The sequence below is a fragment of the Bos grunniens genome, chromosome 2 (genome assembly GCF_055505025.1).
Source record: "Bos grunniens cultivar Pamir isolate PY7600 chromosome 2, Bosgru_T2T1.0, whole genome shotgun sequence".
Classification (NCBI taxonomy): domain Eukaryota; kingdom Metazoa; phylum Chordata; class Mammalia; order Artiodactyla; family Bovidae; genus Bos; species Bos grunniens.
In genome coordinates this window covers 69,125,749-69,147,598 of record NC_141166.1, presented here as the reverse complement: position 1 = coordinate 69,147,598, position 21,850 = coordinate 69,125,749, and the positions used below count along the sequence as shown (strand labels likewise).

The window sequence follows — 21,850 nt, the reverse complement described above, 5'->3', positions numbered from 1 at the left end:
ATTGTAGGAAAGGCTCTATATAGAGCTGTATAACTAGTTTCTGTCCGGTGGTGAAAGTTTTTAAACCCAGAAATGTATTAGTAATTATAACCCCCATCTATTCCTTAAAATGAACTATTTCCAAGGTATGAGAATTGGAGGAAGAGGGACTAACATAAAAAGGACAATGCTCAGATTTAATTTTGGAGTAAAGCACAGGAGCAGAATCTTGAATAGGGAGGAGCCAATAGTTTGGAGTAAATGTAGTGGATAAAGTGATATATGTAACAAATATTTTTGCCCATTGTACACATGCATTCATCTGTGCAGTTATAAGTAGGTCACCTACTGTGTCCTAGGGAAAAAAAATAAAATTACAAACTTACTTTAATTATTACTTGCCTAGTGAAGGAAGTCAACCATATAATAGAGTGCACTGAAAGTCATGAGAGATGAATACAGAGTACTACTTAGAGTCTCCAGGGATAGATTTCCTAAATAAGAGGGGCTTTCTAGCTACAGAGATTTAAAAATGGTTTCTGTTTTGAGTTTAAGTAAAAAATGAGGAAGATATAGCACAAAAAAGATGAGTGAAAGCTTACTTCAGACAGAAGAAATCCCATTGAAAAGGCAGAGAGAGATATTACATATAGGCAAGGGATAGAAAATACAGAATTCTTGACTCTATCAGAGTTGCCAACATCCAGTGGTTCATAGAAAAATCAAGAGAATATAAGAAAATCATCTACTTCTGCTTTGACTCTGCTAAAGCCTTTGACTGTGTGGATCAAATCAAACTATGGAAGATTCTTCAAGAGATGGGAATAAAGATCACCTTACCTGCCTCCTGAGAAACCTATATGCAGGGCAAGAAGCAACAGTTAGAACCAGACATAGAACAATAGACTGGTTCCAAATTGGGGAGGAGTACATCAAGGCTGCATATTGTCACCCTGCCTATTTAAGTTATATGCACAGTACATCATGGGAAATGCTGGGCTGGATGAATGCTGGGAGAAATATCAAGAACCTTGGATATGCAGGTAACACCACCCTTATGGCAGAAAGTGAAGAGGAACTAAAGAGCCTCTTGATGAAGGTGAAAGAGGAGAGTACAAAAGCTGTGATAATACTCAACATTCAAAAAACGAAGATCATGGCATCTGGTCACATCACTTCATGGCAAATAGATGGGGAAACAATGGAAAGAGTGACAGACTTTCTTTTTTGGGCTTCAAAATCACTGCAGGTGGTGATTGCAGCCATGAAATTAAAAGACACTTGCTCCTTGGAATAAAAGCTAAGACAAACCTGTTAAAAAACAGAGACATTACTTTGCCAGCAAAGGTCTGTCTAGTCAAAGCTATGGTTTTCCAGTAGTCATGTATGGATATGAGAGTTGGACTATAAAGAAGCCTGAGAGCTGAAGAATTGATGCTTTTGAACTGTGGTGTTGGAGAAGACTCTTGAGAGTCCCTTGGACTGCAAGGAGATCAAACGAGTCAATCCTAAAGGAAATCAGTCCTGAATATTCACTGGAAGGACTGTTGTTGAAGCTGAAGCTCCAATACTTTGGCCAACTGATGCAAAGAGCCAACTCACTAGAAAAGACCCTGATGCTGGGAAAGATTGAAGGTAGGAGAAGGGGATGATAGAGGATGAGATGGTTGAATGGCATCAGTAACTCAATAGACATGAGTTTGAGCAAGCTTCAGGAGATGGTGAAGGACAGGGGAAGCCTGGTCTGCTGCATTCCATGGGGTCACAAATAGTCAGACATGACTGAGAGACTGAACAACAAATCGCACTGCAGAATGTGATTCACTCAATCAAATATCTTGTCAGTATTTATTATCTGCCTTGCAAAGCATTTTTCCCACCCTTGTGTTGTATTAGTTCAGACTTTCAAATTTATTACACATACCATTTACATTTTCATGAGTGTCCATACAGTATACAGTAAAAATAATATTTTTATTTTTTTATATTTATTATATTTTCTATTAGTAACAATAGAATAAAATAAATAAATAGAATAATTTAAAAAGAGTAAAAATATTTATTATATTTTCTATTAGTAAGATAGAAATATTAGTAAGATATTTCTATTTTACTAATGAAACTATAATCAGACTTGAGATTATTAAATAGTTATTAATTTGCTTATTCATTCAATAAATGATTATTAAATACAGCTTATGCAATAGTCACTGTCCTGGGTGCCAAATGCAGAGCAGTGAAGAATACAAGGTTTTTGCTTCATGGAGCTTACATTCTAGAAGAACCCCTTCTACTTCTCATCTACTTACCTACCTATATGCACACATACACACATCCATTCATATACAAACAAACGAATACATATATAAAATATATGTTGGATGGTATTAGGTGGTATGGACAAAATAGAAAGTCGCTAAAAGAGTGATGGGGGATTCAAATACAGTTGGATGATCTAGTTTCCCCAATCACAATTTACATGGGATTACCAGAAAACACCTGCCTGATAAGGTAGATTTAGAGCAGAGAAAGGATGAGATCAATGAAGATCTTTTTGCAGCAGCATGGATGGACCTAGACATTGTCATACTAAGTGAAGTAAGTCAGAGAAAGACAAATAACCTAAGTTATTGCTTAAATGTGGAACTTTTAAAAGATGGTACAAATGAATTTACTTACAAAACAGAAAAAGTCACGGATGTAGAAACCAACTTTGGTTACTGAGGGGGAAGGGAAGGGAGGGATAAATCGGGAAACTGGCATTGATGTATGCACACTACTATCCCAGGTGTCAGTGGTAAAGAATCCACCTTCAATGCAGAAGACCCAGGAGACATGGGTTTGATACCAGGGTTAGGAAGATCCTTTGGAGAAGGAACTGGCAACCCACTCCAGTATTCTTGCCTGGAGAGTCCCATGGACAGAGTAGCCTGGTGGGCTATAGCCAAGGGGTTGCAAAGAGTTGGGCACAACTGAGTGACTGAGCACACATGAGTATAAACAAAATAGATAAATAAGAAGAACCTATTGTATAGCACAGGGAAATCTACTCAGTGCTCTGTAATGGCCTATATGGGAAAAATCTAAAAAAGTGGATATATGTATTACCGATTCAGTTTGCTGTATACCTAACACAACATTGTATATCAACATTAATCATCAAAATAAATGAGTTCCACCAAAAAAGAGAGTGAAAGAAAGAGTGAGGGCTGAGAAAGAGCCAGACAAAGTGAGGGAAAAAAGTTAAAATGTGCAGACTCTGGAGCAGAAAAATGCAGGATGCAGAAGGAAGGAAGAAGAGATGAGAGAGAGTGGAGGATCAGGTCATTTAACAGTGCTTGAGCCATTCTGAAGACCTGTTAAGGAAACCATATCAAAGCCTTACTTTATACCATATGTATAGTCACTCTTCCCCTTTACGGATCACAGCCTTGTCTTGGAGAAGGGGCTTGTGTAACTCATTGAAGTTATGAGCCATGCCATGCAAGGTCATCTAAGACAGATGGGTCATAATGAAGAGTTCTGACAAAACATGGTCCACTGGAGGGAGAAATGACAAATCACTTCAGTATTCTTGCCACAAGAACTCCATGAATGGTATGAAAGGCAAAAAGATATGACACTAGAATGTGAGCCTCCCAGGTTGGAAGGTGTCCAGTATGCTCCTAGGGAAGAGCAGAGGACAATCATCATTAGTTCCAAAAAGAGTGAAGTGGCTGGGCCAAAGCAGAAATGACACTCAGTTGTGGATGTGTCTGGTGGTGAAAGTCAAGTTGGATGCTGTTAAGAACAATATTGCATAGGAACCTGCAATTTTAGGTTCATGAATCAAGGTAAATTGGACATGATTAAGCAGGAGAGGGCAAGATTGAACATCAACATCTTAGAAAACAGTGAACTAAACTGGACAGGAATGGGTGAATTTAATTCAGATTACCATTATACCTACTACTGTGGGCAAGAATCCCTTAGAAGAATTGGAGTAACCCTCATAGTCAACCAAAGAGACTGAAATGTGGTACTTGGGTGCAATCTCAAAAATGACAGATGATCTTGGTTCCTTTCCAAGGCAAACCATTTAACATCACAGTAATCCAAGTCTATTCCCCAAACACTGATGGAAAACAAGCTGAAGTTGACCAGTCCTATGAAGACCTACAACATCTTCTAGAACTAACACTAAAAAGAAGTCCTTTTTCATCATGGGGGATTGGAATGCAAAAGTAGAAAGTCAAGAAATATCCAGAATAACGGGCAAGTTTGGCTTCGGAGTACAAAATAGGCAGAGCAAAGTCTAACAGAGAGACTGTTCAAGAGAACAGGCTGGTCACAGTAAACACCCTTTTCCAAAAGCCAAAGAGATAACTTGAGAAATGGATATCACCAGATGGTCAATATAAAAATCAGATTGATTATGTTCTTTGCAGCCAAAGATGGGGAAGCTCTATAGAGTCAGCAAAAACAAAACCTGGAGCTGTCTGTGGCTCGGATCATGAGCACCTTACTACAAAATTCAGGTTTAAATTTAAGAGAGTAGGGAAAACCACTAGGCCATTAAGGTATGATCTAAATCAAATTCCTTATGATTAAACAGTGGCAGTGATAAACAGATTAAGGGATTAGATCTGGTAGACAGAGTGCCTGAAAAACTATAGACTGGTTCAAAACAATGTATAGGAGGCAGTGACCAAAACCATCCCAAACAAGAAGAGATTCAAGAAGGTAAAGGGGTTATTTGAGGAGGCTTAAAAACTATTGATGAAAGAAGAGAAGCAAAAGTCAAAGGAGAAATTGCAAGGTATACTGAATGCAGAGTTCCAGAGAAGAACAAGGAGATATAAAAATGTCTTCTTAAATGAACAATGAAAAGAAATAGAGGGAAATAATAGAATGGGAAAGAATAGAGATCTCTTCAAGAAAATTGGAGATATCAAGAGAATATTGCTTGCAAAGATGGACATGATAAAGGACAGACAGTAATGACCTAAAAGACGCAGTAGAGATTATGAAGAGGTGGCAAGAGAGAACTATACAAAAAGGTCTTGATGTTACCACTGATAATCACTATGGTGTGATCACTCACCTGCAGCCAGACATCCTGGAGTTTGAAGTCAAGTGGGCCTTAGAAAGCATTACTACTAATGAAGCTAGGGGAGGTAGATGAATTCCAGCTAAGCTATTTCAAATCCTAAAAAGATGGTGCTGTTAAACCGCTGCACTCATTTTGTCAGCAATTTGGAAAACTCAGCAGTGACTGCAGGAGTGGAAAAGGTCAGTTTTTATTCCAATCCCAAAGAAGAGTAATGCCAAAGAATGTTCAAACTACAGTACAATTTCACTCATTTCACATGCTAGCAAGTTTATGTGCAAAATCCTTCAATTTCAACAGTATGTGATCTGTGAAATTCCAGATGTACCAACTGGGTTTTGAAGAGGCAGAGGGACAAGAGATCAAATTGCCAGCATCCACTGGATCATGGAAAAAGCAATGGAACTCCAGAAAAATATCTACCTCTGCTTTTTGTACTATGCTAAAGCCTTTGACTAGGTGGATCACAATGAACTATGGAAAATTCTTTTTTATTTATTTATTTATTTATTTATTTTATTTTTAAACTTTACATAATTGTATTAGTTTTGCCAAATATCAAAATGAATCTGCCACAGGTATACATGTGTTCCCCATCCTGAACCCTCCTCCCTCCTCCCTCCCCATACCATCCCTCTGGGTCGTCCCAGTGCTCTAGCCCCAAGCATCCAGTATCGTGCATCGAACCTGGACTGGCATCTCATTTCATACATGATATTTTACATGTTTCAATGCCATTCTCCCAAATCTTCCCACCCTCTCGCTCTCCCACCTAGTCCATAAGACTTTTCTATACATCAGAAGGGATGAAAATGCCAGACCACCTTTCCTGTCTCCTGACTAACCTGCATGTGGGTCAAGAAGCAACAGTTAGAAATGGACATGGAACAACTGACTGGTTCCAAATTGGGAAAGGAATAGAACAAGGCCAAATAACTGTCACCTTGCTTATTTATCTTATATGCAGAGTACATCATATAAAATGACAGGCTAGATGGCTCACATACTGGAATCAAGATTGCCAGGAGAGATATCAATAACCTCAGATATGTAGACGATACCATTCTAATGATGGAAAGTGAAGAGGAACTAAAGAGTCTCTTTAGATGAGGGTGAAAGAGGACAGTAAAAAAGCCGGATTGAAACTCAACATTCAAAAAACGAAGATCATGGCATCTGGTGCCATCATTTCATGGCAAATAGAAGGGGGAAAAGTGGAAGCAATGTCAGATTTTATTTTTTTTGGCTCCAAAATCAATACAGACAGTGACCGCAGCCATAAAATTAGAAGACTCTATCTCCTTGGAAGGAAAGCTATAACAAACCTAGACAGTGTATTAAAAAGCAGAAACATTCCTTTGCTCACAAAGGTCTTTATAGACAAAGCTATGTTTTTTTTCCAGTAGTCATGTAGAGATGTGAGATAAAGAAGGTGGAGTGCCAAGAAATTATTGCTTTTGAATTATGGTGCTGGAGAAGACTCTTAAAAGTCCCTTTGACAGCATGGAAATTCAACCAGTCAAGCCTAAAGGAAATCAACCCTGCTTCATTCAGGGGATGGACTGATGCTGATGCTGAAGCTCCAATACTTTGGTCACGTGATGTGAAGAGCCAACTCATTGGAAAAGACCCTGATGCTGGAAAAGAATGAAGGCAAAAGAAGGAGGCAACAGAGGATGAGATGGTTGGATAGCATCACCAACTTTGAGCAAACTCCAGGGAATTGTGGAAGACAGAGGGGCCTGGCACATGCAGTCCATGGGGTCGCAAAGAATCGGACAGGACTTAGGGAATGAACAAAAACAACATAGTCACTCTCACTAATCCAAAAGAAAGAACTCAATTTTTTGTTATATAAATCCAATTTCTTAATGTTTCCTCTTACGCAAGAGAAAGCAGTCTATAAGTATAGCCTCCATCATTTAATTTTCAAAAACAATTGTATTGATTTAACATGCCACTGAAGTTTAATTTAAAAATCATCAAATGGGCATCTATGTTTGTGTGTTTGTGAAAAAGTGAGCAGTGAGGATGGGAAATTTGAATTAAATCATTTTCAATTGATTGGTTCCAATTTTGCAGTCTTTTTGTATTTATAGTAAATTTATATAACATCATCAGAAATGTATCTTCAATAACTTCACTTGCTGAGTAAAAGATTTCAGGAAGATGTATTAAATAGTGTATGTTATACAATTTTCCAAATTAAAAAGAGATTTTGATAAACTGTTACAGCTGTTCATATTTTCTTAATTTTTGAAGGGTACATCTCTAAACACAATCATATGTGAAGATATGAAAATTATTTTCTGAACCAGTTTTAAAACTGTCTTTAGTCTAATTGTGAATTATTTCTATTCAATATGCAAGATACTTTTACATCCATCTCACCTTTCAAAAACACACATATGCCCAGGGGCCTAAAGCATCACTGAGTTCACTTTAAAAATATTATGATACTTTTATATTTTAAATAATAATTCAACCTTTTGCTAAAATAAACCAATTATTTGTCTAATCCATGAATGTATTGGTAGTAGTTGGCAGCACAATTTTCAGATGCCCTTTTGAGATTGTTATACGTGCTTCTGTTTTTTAGAATGAGGAGCCCGTGTTTTCTAGAGATGGTAGCAAATTCTTCATGACAGTTCCTGTGAAGCAAGGGGGTCGTGGAGAGTTTCACCACATAGCTATGTTCCTGGTCCAGGTAAGTGCTGTGTTCCTCTTCGTTGCCATCTACATGGCATTCTGCATCGATGGTTAGTATCTGTGGCATCCAGTCACATATCCAACTCAGGGATGTTTTAGGAAGAGGGTCCCCATCCATAGCCCTAGTTCAAGCCACCCACAAAACATTTTCAGCAGTCAATAAAATTTAGTGAGATACACATGTGTGCTATGAGTTGAGGGCCTTGGGATATAGAATTTAATAAACAGAAAGAACCAAAGTCCTACTTTCAAAGACCTGAGGAAACTCGAGAGACAATTTCTCATTCAACAAATATATATCACCTATTTGATACAAGTAATGTTTTCAAAGTGTTACAAAATTTCAAATACCTGAAGCAACCTGAATGTCCATCAAAAACTGAATAGTTAATAAGTTATGGAACACTCACAGAAGGAAATGCAATGCAGATTCTAAAAACCAGGATAAAATAGATTTCTTAGGTGTTGTCAAAGTCACAAAGTCTGTGCTACATTTTTATGGACTTTTGGATAAAAAGAGAATAAAATGTTATTTTTCCTCTACATTTCAAGTGAATGTTAACCAGTTTATGCAATTTTACTAATTATAAAAAGGATCAGGGAATTCACAATAAATGATTAAAATATGGTAAGGTTATGAGTCAATTTGAAACTAATTACCAATAAAATATTCATGAGAAATAAAGTTTCCTTCAAAATCAAATAAACGGTCTAGTAACAGGTAAATGACGATTTATCAAGATAAAGCATTGTGGATAAATTGGAATCTTTCTTAAGAATGTTATAAACATACTAGCCAAGAATCAATTTCATACTTACTTTGTTGTTCAGTTGCTCAATCATGTCTGACTCTTTGTGACCCCATAAACTGTGGCACACCAGGCTTCCTTGTCTTTCACTATCTCCTGGAGTTTGCTCAAACTCATGTCCATCGAGTCAGTGATGTCATCCAACCCTGTTGCTTCCTTCTGCTTTTGATCTTTCCCAGCACCAGGGTCTTTTCCAACCCCGGTGCTCTTTGCATCAGGTGGCCACAGTATTGGACCTTCAGCCTCAGTATAAATCCTTCCAATGACTATTCAGGTTTGATTTCCTTTAGGAATAACTGGTTTGATCTCCTTGTAGTCCAAGGGACTCTCAAGAGTCTTCTCCAACACCACAGTTCAAAAGCATCAATTCTTCAGCATCACAATTCAAATGGGTGATTATCTTGTGGCTCAGATGGTAAGGAATCTGCCTGAAATGCAAGAAAGAGACCCAGGTTCAATCCCTGAATCCAGAAGATTCCCTGGAGAAGGGAATGGCTACCCATTTCCAGTATTCTAGCATGGAAATTTCCATGGAAAGAGAAGCCTGGCAAGTGACAGTCCATGGGGTCAAAAGAGTTGGACATGATTGAGCAACTTTCATGCTTGCTAAGAATAGAATAAAAATAAATTTGACAAAAGATCCCTAAGCAACCTGAGTGCTTTTATGTTCTTAATATCTTCAAGTCTTGTGCATATTCACAAAATTTTACCATTATCCATATACATATTTACATTGGGCAGCTCAGAAATTTGAAATTCTTAAAATCAATGTCAATAACTTAAAAGGCAGCACTTTTCCAAAGTCTGTACTATTAAAGTAATTGTAAATTACTTTACAAAAAAATGATTTTAACTTTAATTTTAAACAAAGCTTTGACCATACATAATTTCCACAGTGGAGAAGTAGATCATTTTTTATTATTAGAAAAATAAGTTATAGAGTAATATATGATGTGATATCATTTATGTTTTTAAATAAATGAATGCATTTATATATGAAAAAAAATTGGGGGTGATTCTATACTGAACTATTAAATGATTATAACAGACAGGTGATATTAATGGAATATTTTTGATGTTTATGTGAACTGGAGGAAGCTTTACCAGCAAATTGCTGACCTGATTCACTTTTGCTTGTTAATCATAAATTTTGTTATTATAAATACTAGGGATATACTTGTGCCAAAATAATAAATCTTCCAAATCTTACAATTGCTTGTGGTGACATCTTATTAAAATTTTAATTATCTGCATTTTTATTCAGTAATCTGAATACAAACCAAAGTAGTCAAAATTATATACAAATTGTGAATATATTCATAAGATACAGAGAAAGGTAGAGAAAGATGTATAATACATCTATAGATGAGTAAATGTAACATAAATGGACTTCCATTGGCTCAGCAGGTAAAGAATCTACCTGCGGTGCAGGAGACACAAGAGATGCAGGTTTGATCCTTGGGAGGGGGAAGATCCCATGGAGGAGAAAATGGCAACCCACTCCACTATTCTTGCCTGAAAAATCCAAAGGACAAAGGAGCCTGGCAGGCTGAAGTCCAAAGGGTCGCAAGGAGTTGGACATGAGTGAGCAACTAAGCATATCTTAAGTGTTAGTCATACAATTGTGTTAATTCTTTGAGACCCCATGGATTGTAATCCACCAGGCTCCACTGTCAGTGGGATTCTCCAGGCAAGAATACTAGACTGGGTTGCCATTACCTTCTCCAGGAGATCTTCCAGGGGTCGAACTAGTGACTCCTGTATTGGCAGGCAGATTCTTTACCTTCTGAGCCTCCAGGGAAGTCAACTAAGCATATACATATGGAGAAGGGAATGGCAATCCACTTGAGTATTCTTGCCTGGAGAATCCCATGGACAGAGGAGCCTTGTGGGCTACAGTCCATGGGGTCGCAGAGAGTCAGACAGGACTAAGAGACTTTATATATATATATATATATATATATATATATATATATCTTAGAAGATAGTCTATCCAACCAAGTAGGAAGTGAAATGTCATTTTGAAAGTGTGGACTTGGCAGAGCGGGGGTCAGGGATGAACATGTTGACATGTAAGAACTGAGGTATTTATATACTTAACAAAATTTTCTTTACAAGCCTTGGGAAGAAATACCTTCTGTCTCCCAATCAAACCAGTCTGAAATGCAGTCTAATTCATTATTTCTGAAATGTTCAGAAGAACAACTTCATAGAGCAGATGTGTTTACTTTGTTCCTCTTCCATATGGAGATTATAACAAAATTTCATTGAACTAGAAAACATTTTGATATATTCTGGTTGCAATTCAGAGAACCTGAGGTTTGCCTCACTGAGAAATAAACATGGCTGCACGATTATTTGAGGATATTTTGGCAATGTGGCTAAAGTTAACTTACTTTGTTAATGAATCAGAGGTCAGTGCCTCGGTAAATACAATTTATTCTTAAGTTAACACATATATACAAACAGAGAATTTTAGTAAATATTTTGAATCTCTTTGGCTCAATTTTAAAATAGCTAACAAAAAAGCTCTTTAATGAATTGTTTATAATTACCATATTGACATCTACATATATAACACTATAAAAATTTGTAAAGTAATAACTGAATAAACTAAATAAAGGTATATATAACATCGAATATGGTCTCATCACCCCACACTGGCACATTGCAAATCAGTTTTTGTATATATTTTGAATTCCTTTTTACATGAAAAATACGTCATTTTTCCCTAAAAACATACAAAGCTATATATTAACTTGTAACATTTATAGAGTAATTTATGAGCATTTTCTCACATCATTTAATTGCATTTCTAATATTTAATATTATTTTAAAATGTGATTTTAATAGCTACTCTATATTATGTCCAGTAAACATATCATACCATATTTAAGTGAATTACTTTTAATCATCAAATTTATTTCTATTTTTGATACTAAAAAGTATTCAAAGGTAAACATTATTCCTATAAATATATATTTATAGATATCAAAAGGTACCTAGGCAAAGTGTATGTGTACATATATGTCTTTGCTTAGGCTTTGATATAGAATGTAAAATTGGACCTCCAAAAATAGTTTAATAATTTACTGTCTAAACAGTAATGCATGTCACCAGAGATGACTTTTTACCCCTTCTTCCTTCCTTTTACATGCCTAAGGATACCACCGAAACTGATGTGCCCAGAGAGAGAGAAATGACAGGGACAGAGAGCTTAGCAGCCAATAGTCAGGAAGACTACTTTTGTAGTACTAGATGCTAAGCTACATTTGAGAGCTTCCCCATTGACTGAAAATATATTTATCTGTTTGAACTGTCTTACCAAATGAAAGTAGTAAATTTTTGCAAACATTTTTCTCTCTTACACAATTAGTAGGTAAACAAAAATACATTGGTTAGAGACCAGGCTACAAATTAGTGTTTCAAGATATATTCATTGCAGAAATGGACAATTTTCCTTACAAATATTTTGGTGTTTTTTCCCCCCTCATTTACAAAACTAATGCTTGTTAAAATAATTCCAAAATATAAAAGTAGAAAAAAATTATGACATTTTCCTCCAGTATTCTTTTAAATATGATTATAATTTTATGTAAACTATAGCATTTTATCCTGCTATTTTAATTTAGAAGCAAAATCATCCCATAGTGGTAAACAATTTTGAGTACAGTTCTTTTGAATATTCATATTTAGTTGACTGGGTGTACCTTCCCAGGTGGCACTAGTGGTAACAGATCTGCCTGCAATTCAGGAGACCTGTGTTCAGTCCCTGGGTAGGGGAGTTCCTGTGGAGATGGGCATGGCAACCCACTCCAGTATTCCTGCCTGGAGAATGCCATGGACAGAAGAGTCTGGCGGCATACAGTCCATAGATTTGTAAAGAGTCAGACATGATTGAAGTGACAGCACTCACGCACCTACTTAACCATGATTATTCAGTGTTTAAATTAGTGACAATTTGCTGTAGTTATAGATTTCACTATGTATAAAACTTACTTTATATTTGTTTAATTTTAGTTTCAGAACTGGAATTCCTATATCAAAAGTAAAATATTGTTAAGCCCTATGTATTTCCAGATACTTTTTGTATAAATATGACAAAACACAATTTATGAATAAGGTTTATCTGCTTTTATATATTCTGTTAAAGATAATAATAAATTTAAAAACTGAGTTTTCCAAAAAACTATATAGTTCAGTTCAGTTGTCGCTCAGTCATGTCCGACTCTTTGCGACCCCATGAATCACAGCACGCCAGGCCTCCTGTCCATCACCAACTCCCAGAGTTCACTCAAACTCACGTCCATCAGGTCAGTGAAGTGATGCCATCCAGCCATCTCATCCTCTGTCGTCCCCTTCTCCTCCTGCCCCCAATCCCTCCCAGCATCAGAGTCTTTTCCCATGAGTCAACTCTTCGCATGAGGTGGCCAAAGTATTGGAGTTTCAGCTTTAGCATCAGTCCTTCCAATGAACACCCAGGACTGATCTCCTTTAGGATGGACTGGTTGGATCTCCTTGCAGTCCAAGGAACTCTCAAGAGCCATCTCCAACACCACAGTTCAAAAGCATCAAATTCTGTGGCGCACAGCTTTCTTCACAGTCCAACTCTCACATCCATACATGACCACTGGAAAAACCATAGCCTTGACTAGCTGGACCTTTGTTGGCAAAGTAATGTCTCTGCTTTTGAATATGCTATCTAGGTTGGTCATAACTTTCCTTCCAAGGAGTAAGTGTCTTTTAATTTCATGGTTGAAATCACCATCTGCAGTGATTTTGGAGCCAAAAAAATAAAGTCTGACACTGTTTCCACTGTTTCCCCATCTATTTGCATGAAGTGATGGGACCAGATGCCATAATCTTAGTTTTCTGAATATTGAGCTTTAAGCCAACTTTTTCACTCTCCACTTTCACTTTCATCAAGAGGCTTTTTAGTTCCTCTTCACTCTCTGCCATAAGGGTGCTGTCATCTGCATATCTGAGGTTATTGATATTTCTCCTGGCAATCTTGATTCCAGCTTGTGCTTCTTCCAGGCCAGTGTTTCTCATGATGTACTCTGCATAGAAGTTAAATAAGCAGGGTAACAATATATAGCCTGACGGACTGCTTTTCCTATTTGGAACCAGTCTGTCGTTCCATGTCCAGTTCTAACTGTTGCTTCCTGACCTGCATATAGGTTTCTCAAGAGGCAGGTCAGGTGGCCTGGTATTCCCATCACTTTCAGAATTTTCCACAGTTTATTGTGATCCACACAGTCAAAGGCTTTGGCATAGTCAATAAAGCAGAAATAGATGTTTTTCTGGAACTCTTTTGCTTTTTTGATAATCCAGCGGATGTTGGCAATTTAAAAATCTATATAAGCTAAAATAAATTTCCTTCTGAGTAGAATGTGCAATATGCAGTATTGGAAACAGTTTGATTCAAGCAATGACGCAATTTTTTTTTTTTTTAACAATAGACCACTTTAGATAGTTTCCTTTCCCCTTCTCCCTATGGCATTCCTTATGTAGAATCTAATTTCTGAGGTCCCATATTTGATCCCCTATCTTACAATGTAAGTTGCAGTTAAGAAACGGTTTTTGTCAAGGATATGGCTGCCTTTTCCTCTCTAATATGAGATAAGCAGAGTTGCAGTCATGTTATGTGGTTCAGATTTATAAGCATAAGCAATTGCCCAGTTATCTTCCAAATCTGTATTAAATGAAAAAAATTATATGTTGGTGAATTCATTCACTGTCTCTATTCAGCAGTACAGAGTTTTGCTCATGAGAGCTGATGATTTCCCTTGGAATAATTTTAAATTATTCATTAGAAATACTGTAGAAAATAGCATGCCCCCAATCCTCAGTTCTATCACCTAATCAACCCAATACAATTTTTTCATTACATTTCACTGTTGTATCTGATAAGGACATTGTCTGAAAACAATTCTCTCACTGCACATGTTGAATAGACAATAAATTAAAGCATGCTATTTTTAAGCATTGCAGTATTTCCCATATTTAAAAGCTGTAAAAATTAAACAGAATTTATTATAAGAAATGAATGAACAGTGTATAATCAGGTGAAAAGCACGTGTGTCATTAAACTTTTACTGATACCAATATGTTTTCTGCTTGTGAATATAAATATCAGTATTGAACTGTCTGAGTAAGACAAACTCTCTGCCAATTCAAGGAAAGGTGCCTGGTTTCTGATGTCCCAAATAAAAACATTTTATTTCCTATATTTTCAGTTCTTTTAAAAATAAATGAAGTTACTAGTTTTATTGCTGCTCTTTGAAAATTAAAAGTGAAAAATGAGTTCAATTTGAAGTACATTGCCATGTTGCCCTCGTCAAAATTCCACCATGGTTTCAAATTCATAATCAGTGTTTTTATTCTACTAAGTTAATATAATATAGATTGTGGTTTCACAGAAAGAAAGAATTATTTCTGTGAAGTAAAATAATTATTCTTTCCTGCTTTTTAAAATTACTTTTCCTGTGATTATATTTCTACTGAAGGTGGCTGGAAAATTAAGGTAAAGACACCCCCTCATAAAGACTAGCCAAGTCTCTTGTTATTTATTTTAAATTTATTGTATGGGCATCTATCATATTGTGATTGGTACTGGGATTATTTACCCAGAGTACAGATCAAACTTAATATGCTCACTGTTATGATATAGCTAGTACTATTATTGGAAAAATAGCTTGAGTCTTATAACTATAACTATACAAGACAGTCTATGATAGTACATGTGAATGAAGTGCCACTTATTCCCCAAGCCCACTGTGGCTGTGGTAGACATAAAATAAGCAAAGAAATTATAGATGTTGAATAAAGTGCAAAGGTTTGTGAGGTTGTTATTATGTCTACCAACAAGAGATATTTTGCTTCTACACTTATAAGTATATTTTGATCCTAGATGCATCATTTTTTAATATTTTTTATTTATTTTTAATTATTATTATTTTTTACTTTACAATATTGTATTGGTTTTGCCATACATCAACATGCATCCGCCATGGGTGTACACGTGTTCCCCATCCTGAACCCCCCTCCCACCTCCCTCCCCATATCATCCCTCTGGGTCATCCCAGTGTACCAGCCCCAAGCTTCCTGTATCCTGCATTGAACCTGGACTGGCGATTCATTTCTTACATGATATTATACATGTTTTAATGCCATTCTCCCAAATCATCCACCCCTCCTCTCACAGAGTCCAAAAGACTGTTCTATACATCTGTGTCTCTTATGTGTAATTTTTATTTTCTGTACATTGTTTTCAAACAATTTTCATATCATTGGATTTTTACTCATGATCACTTTTAATGTGGTCACTCTTATTTCCTTAAAAGACACATAAACATACACCAAAATTCTCTGAAAAACAAAGTATAATCAATCTAGAAATATGTGAAAAAAGCCTATCTCCAAACAAATATTGATCAAAATCTCTTTACTTTTTAATGTTTTGAGATTTTGTTCATCGAGAAATTGAGCACCGAAGATGCATTAAAACCTTGAGCTGTTAGTATTCTTTCTGTCCTTGGCCAACTCAAAACAGGATCAAAATGATTAAGTAAGGCCATTCACTGGGTGGTTGTTCTGTGGAAATTTGACAATTAAATATGAGACTTCAGAACTCTACAACAAATTTTAGGCTGTGTCAAATCTCAGAAATTTGGTTTTATCTTTACATTTATACTTTTTTCCAACAAATGCTTGTAAAGTGCTGTAATTTATCAGACAGCATATGAAGAAGTTAAAGTAAATTACATGCTTGTTGTTGACTTTGACCAGCTAGAACTCCCTTTAAGAATATGGAATAGTTGATTTAGGTAGATGTTTGAAATACCAATGTGTACCAAAAAGTCACAAGTATTTTTTTTTTTGAAAGAAGATTCTAATACCACCTATACATAGTTAAGTGACCATTTAGTTTCTGCCTCAAGTAGTCTAGAAAAGTGTATATTTAATAAAACTTTCCCACCTCAAAATCTTAGATTCTTTATATATTTATACCACACATGTTATTCATGTTTAATATGTTATTCAGCTAATAGATTACATTCCCTGAAAGTAACAAGATTGAATTAGAAGTAGCAACAATTGTAACTTTATATTTAAAATATTTGAAAATAAAGTATACTTTCTAAATTTATGGTGGGTTAAAGTATATATGTGGTTCCAAATAAGAAAAGGAGTATGTTAAGGCTGTATATTGTCACCCTGCTTATTTAACTTATATGCAGAGTACATCATGAGAAATGCTGGGCTGGAAGAAGCACAAGCTGGAATCAAGATTGCCAGAAGATATATCAATAACCTCAGATATGCAGATGACACCACCCTTATGGAAGAAAGTAAAGAGGAACTCAAAAGCCTCTTGATGAAAGTGAAAGTGGAGAGTGAAAAAGTTGGCTTAAAGCTCAATATTCAGAAAACTAAAATCACAGCATCTGGACCCATCACTTCATGGCAAATGGATGGGGAAACAGTGGAAACAGTGTCAGACTTTATTTTTTTGGCTCCAAAATCACTGCAGATGGTGATTTCAACCATGAAATTAAAAGACACTCCTTGGAAGGAAAGTTATGACCAACCTAGATAGCATATTCAAAAGCAGAGACATTACTTTGCCAACAAAGGTCCAGCTAGTCAAGGCTATGGTTTTTCCAGTGGTCATGTATGGATGTGAGAGTTGGACTGTGAAGAAGGCTGAGCGCCAAAGAATTGATGCTTTTGAGCTGTAGTGTTGGAGAAGACTCTTGAGAGTCCCTTGGACTGCAAGGAGATCCAACCAGTCCATTCTAAAGGAGATCAGCCCTGGGTGTTCATTGGAAGGAATGATGCTAAAGCTGAAACTCCAGTACTTTGGCCACCTCATGCGAAGAGTTGACTCATAGGAAAAGACTCTGATGCTGGGAGGGATTGGGGGCAGGAGGAGAAGGGGACGACAGAGGATGAGATGGCTGGATGGCATCACCGACTCGATGGACATGAGTTTGAGTGTACTCCGGGAGATAGTGATGGACAGGGAGGCCTGGCGTGCTGCGATTCATGGGGTCGCAAAGAGTCGGAGACAACTGAGTGACTGAACTGAACTGAATGTTATTTATAATTATATAATATATATGCATATGTAGAAGGACATGAGAAATGCAACAGTAGGATTTGATGAAATAGAAAGTAAAGGCAAAATTAAAAGATTTTGCCAAATAAACAGTTGGTTCTTTGAAAAAATCATAATTCTCTCTGGAATGTATGCTGCTAATTCGCTTCAGTCGTGTCTGACTCTGTGCGACCCCATAGACAGCAGCCCACCAGGCTCCACGGTCCCTGGGGTTCTCCAGGCAAGAACACTTGAGTGGGTTGCCATTTCCTTCTCCAATGCATGAAAGTGAAAAGTGAAAGTGAAGTCGCTCAGTCGTGTCCGACTCGTAGCGACCCCATGGACTATAGCCTACCAGGCTCCTCTTTCCATGGGACTTTCCAGGCAAGAGTACTGGAGTGGGGTGCCATTGCCTTCTCCACTGGAATGTATAACAAAATTAATTTTAAAATGGGCAAGCCCCTAAAATGCAAGTAAATCACGCACAGGTAATTTTTAAAGGTGAATTCTACCAAATATTCAAAAGCCTTAGAAATTTAAAAATAAAGGGAACTTCTTTAAGTTGACAAAGGCATTCATCAAAAGCTTAAAATATTCTATAGTGGAAAAGTTAATAATATTTCTTTTAAAAATCAGAATGAAGAAAATGAATCAGAATGAAGCTACTTGAATATGCACAAAACTGAAGATGACAGGTTTTAAAATTTACCACCTAAGAAACAGGAAAAGAAATAGAAAAACACTTGATAGAGACAGGCATCTCTTAGAATATTGTTGGCAACAGGAAAAGTGAAAACTAGTGATAGAAATTAAGAACTCTACAGAAAAATTTATCATTGTTGTTGTTCAGTCACTAAGTTGTGTCCAACTCTGCAACGCCATGGATGGCAGCACACCAGGCTTTCCTGACCTGCACTATTTCCCAGAATTTGCTCAAATTCAAATCCATTGAGTTGGTGATGCCATCCAACCATCTCATGCTCTGCCACCCTCTTCTCATTTTGCTATTAACCTTTCCCATCATCAAGGTCTTTTCCAGTGAGTTGACTCTTCACATCAGGTGGCCAAAGTGTTGGAGCTTCAGCTATTCAGCATCAGTCCTTCTAATGTATGTTCAGGGTAGACTTCCTTTAAGATTGACTGGTTTGAAAAAAATATTTTCTACTCCTAATGGTGTTGCATCAGGGTACTTCTTGGTGTACTAGTTCCCAACTAGTAATAGTGCTCCTCTGAAACACTGCTCCTTTTACCATTTAAGAGAAATATCTAATCTCTCACCGTCCTTAAGCATCTCTATTCTGGAAGATCTGAGATACTCATAAAGAACAAAATATCATTGGCAATAGGTTTACAAAATTACTATATATGAAAACAGAAATTCAATAAAATTTTCCAGTGCATAAAGATACTTTTCCTGGATAAAGCAATGATGAGTCATACAAATTCTATAAAACAATACTCCAGAAAGAATGATGTATCATTAAATAAGCATTTGTAGATATAAAATTATCAAGTAAGAAATTCAAAGCCTGGAAAAAACCTCATACAGTAGAAAAAAATATACAAACCAAAAAGTGGCAGATTTCAGGAATGAAATGGAAAGAGCAATACAAAATAATAACAGAATTAAATTAATTGAAAGATGCCCATGGGTAAATAGATCTTCCTTAAAATATACTAACGGATGGCAAGAAGAGAAATAAAAACAGCCAGTATAAAGAAATAAAATAGAAAGGATTCTAGTTACATGCGGGCTTCCCAGAGCTGCAGTAGTAAAGAATCTGCCTGCAGTACAGGAGACGCAAGAGACATGGATTTGATCCCTGGGTCAGGAAGAGCCCCTGGAGTGGGAAATGGCAACCTTTTCCAGTACTCTTGTCTGAAAAATTCCATGGACAGAAGAGCCTGGCAGGCTACAGTCTATGAGGTCACAAAGAGTTGGTAATGACCAAACACATACACACACACACACACACACACACACACGCATTTCCTTCTCCAGGGGATCTTCCTGACCCAGAGATCAAACTCGGGTCTCCCACATTGCAGGCAGATGCTTTATCGTCTGAGCCACCAGGGAAGCACAATAAGCCTAGTAATCAATAATATATTTTAACAAGTTTCCAGTAGCTAATATTTTAAGTAAATCTAATTAAACAATTTATTGGAGAATTCAAGTCACAATTCCCAAATAAATGAAATAATAATAAGAAAAAGAATGGCACACTTTATATCTAAATAAGTTGTCAGAATAAAAATCATAAGTTAGCAGGCTTATAAAAATGAAAATGCAAGAATAAAATGAATTGAATCCTCAAGTCAAACAAAATTATCAGAAAAAATGCAATATACATTAAAAAAGTGGAAATAACTAAAATTTGAAATGGAAATGAAGTACTTTATAAATAGAAAAAGGTAGAACTAATAAGTGAAAAAAATAATTTTTACCCTTTGAAGATAAACACACACAGAAGACAAAGCACATACTCATTCAGTCAAAGAAAATGAGAGAGAAAGCAAAGTAATGCAAAATTAGAAATGGCTAGTGGGAAATAAAGGACTATTTAATAAATCATAAGAGAGAATGTTGCAGACCTCTATGTCAATTCATTTGAAAACTCAGATGAGATAAAAATTTCCTAAAGAAATAAAACTGTCCCCAGGAGAGCTGCAGAACTTAAACTGATTAATGACATAGAAGAAGCAGAATGTTACCAAAGAACTACACTACAAATGAGCACCATGTTCACACGATTCCATTAAAAGAATTTTGTTAGGCTTTCAAAGGCAATGCCAATACAATTTAAACTGTCTATTGCATAGATTTTCTTTGTAGTTGCTATAAAACGTCTTTTTAAAAATTTAATACAAATTTCTGGTTAAAATATATATGCGTTGTGTGCTAGATCACTTCATTTGTGGCTGACTCTTTGTGATCCCATGGACTATATAGCCCACCAGGCTCCTCTGTTCATGGGATTCTCCAGGGAAGAATACTGGAATGGGTTGACATGCCCTCCTCCAGGGGATCTTCCTGACTCAAGGACTGAACCTGTATCTCCTGAGGCTCCTGCATTCTTGGCAGATCCTTTACCATTTAGCCACTGGGAAAGCCCCCAAATATATACACATATATATATATATATATATATATATATATATATTTATGATAATTTCTCAAAGTGATGAAACATGTATATCTCAGCCCCTAAATAATCATTCTAGTGCCATTCCCATCATCAACATCAGGAGCAAGGGAGAATGCATACTATCCACTATTATGTAAAGTGATTTTGAAAGTTAATGAGACAAGAATAAACAACCAGATATAAAATTTGGAAAAGCATTTAGTGAGACAGTAACATAGATATTTAGCATATAGAAATCAATAACTTTCATAGATGCAAAATATAATCAATTAAAAGGGTCTGATAAAAGAGAGAGGCCTATATGAACTACTTAGTAATAAAAATGAAAGTGAAAATATATGATATGTACAAAACACTTATGAGGACAACATTAAAACATTCTGGAAATATATAAAGTAGACTTGAACAAATGGGAAAATACCTATATTTTCCTGTAGAATAACTGAAGATAATAAGATTATCATTGATTATAAAACTAATAGTATCCCAATAAGATATTTCAATAAGTTTTTATTTGCTTGAACTGTATATGCTTATTTTTACATTCCTATGGGAAAACAGACATGTAATTATATCTAGAGGAATCCTATAAAAAAAAAAAAACAATGAGTAAGAATGAATCCTAGATAATATGGATATTAAAAAATCTATAACTAAAAGTGTTTGGTGTTTGGACATGACTTAACAGAGATTGCTGCTGCTAAGTCACGTCAGTCGTGTCCAACTCTGTGCGACCCCATAGACAGCGGCCCACCAGGTTCTCCCATCCCTGGGATTCTCCAGGCAAGAACACGGGAGTGAGTTGCCATTTCCTTCTCCAATGCATGAAAATGAAAAGTGAAAGTGAGGTTGCTCAGTCGTGTCTGACTCTTAGCGACCCCATGGACTACAGCCTACCAGGCTCCCCCGTCCATGGAATTTTCCAGGCAAGAGTACTGGAGTGGGGTGCCATTGCCTTCTCCATAACAGAGATTAGATATAGCTATATAACAGTATAGATATAATACAGATG

At 36.3% G+C, this 21,850-nt stretch overlaps 1 protein-coding gene across 4 annotated transcripts in view; it reads left to right on the top strand.

Annotated features, from left to right (window-relative positions):
• The window catches only part of DPP10 (dipeptidyl peptidase like 10), an 805,225-nt gene that overhangs the window by 712,787 nt on the left and 70,588 nt on the right, over positions 1-21,850 (top strand). For all 4 annotated transcript variants that reach the window (XM_086367433.1, XM_086367444.1, XM_086367459.1 and 1 more), the window contains one exon: positions 7,668-7,775. In XM_086367433.1, the coding sequence (XP_086223559.1) occupies positions 7,668-7,775 (108 nt within the window). The remainder of the gene's footprint in view (positions 1-7,667; positions 7,776-21,850) is intronic.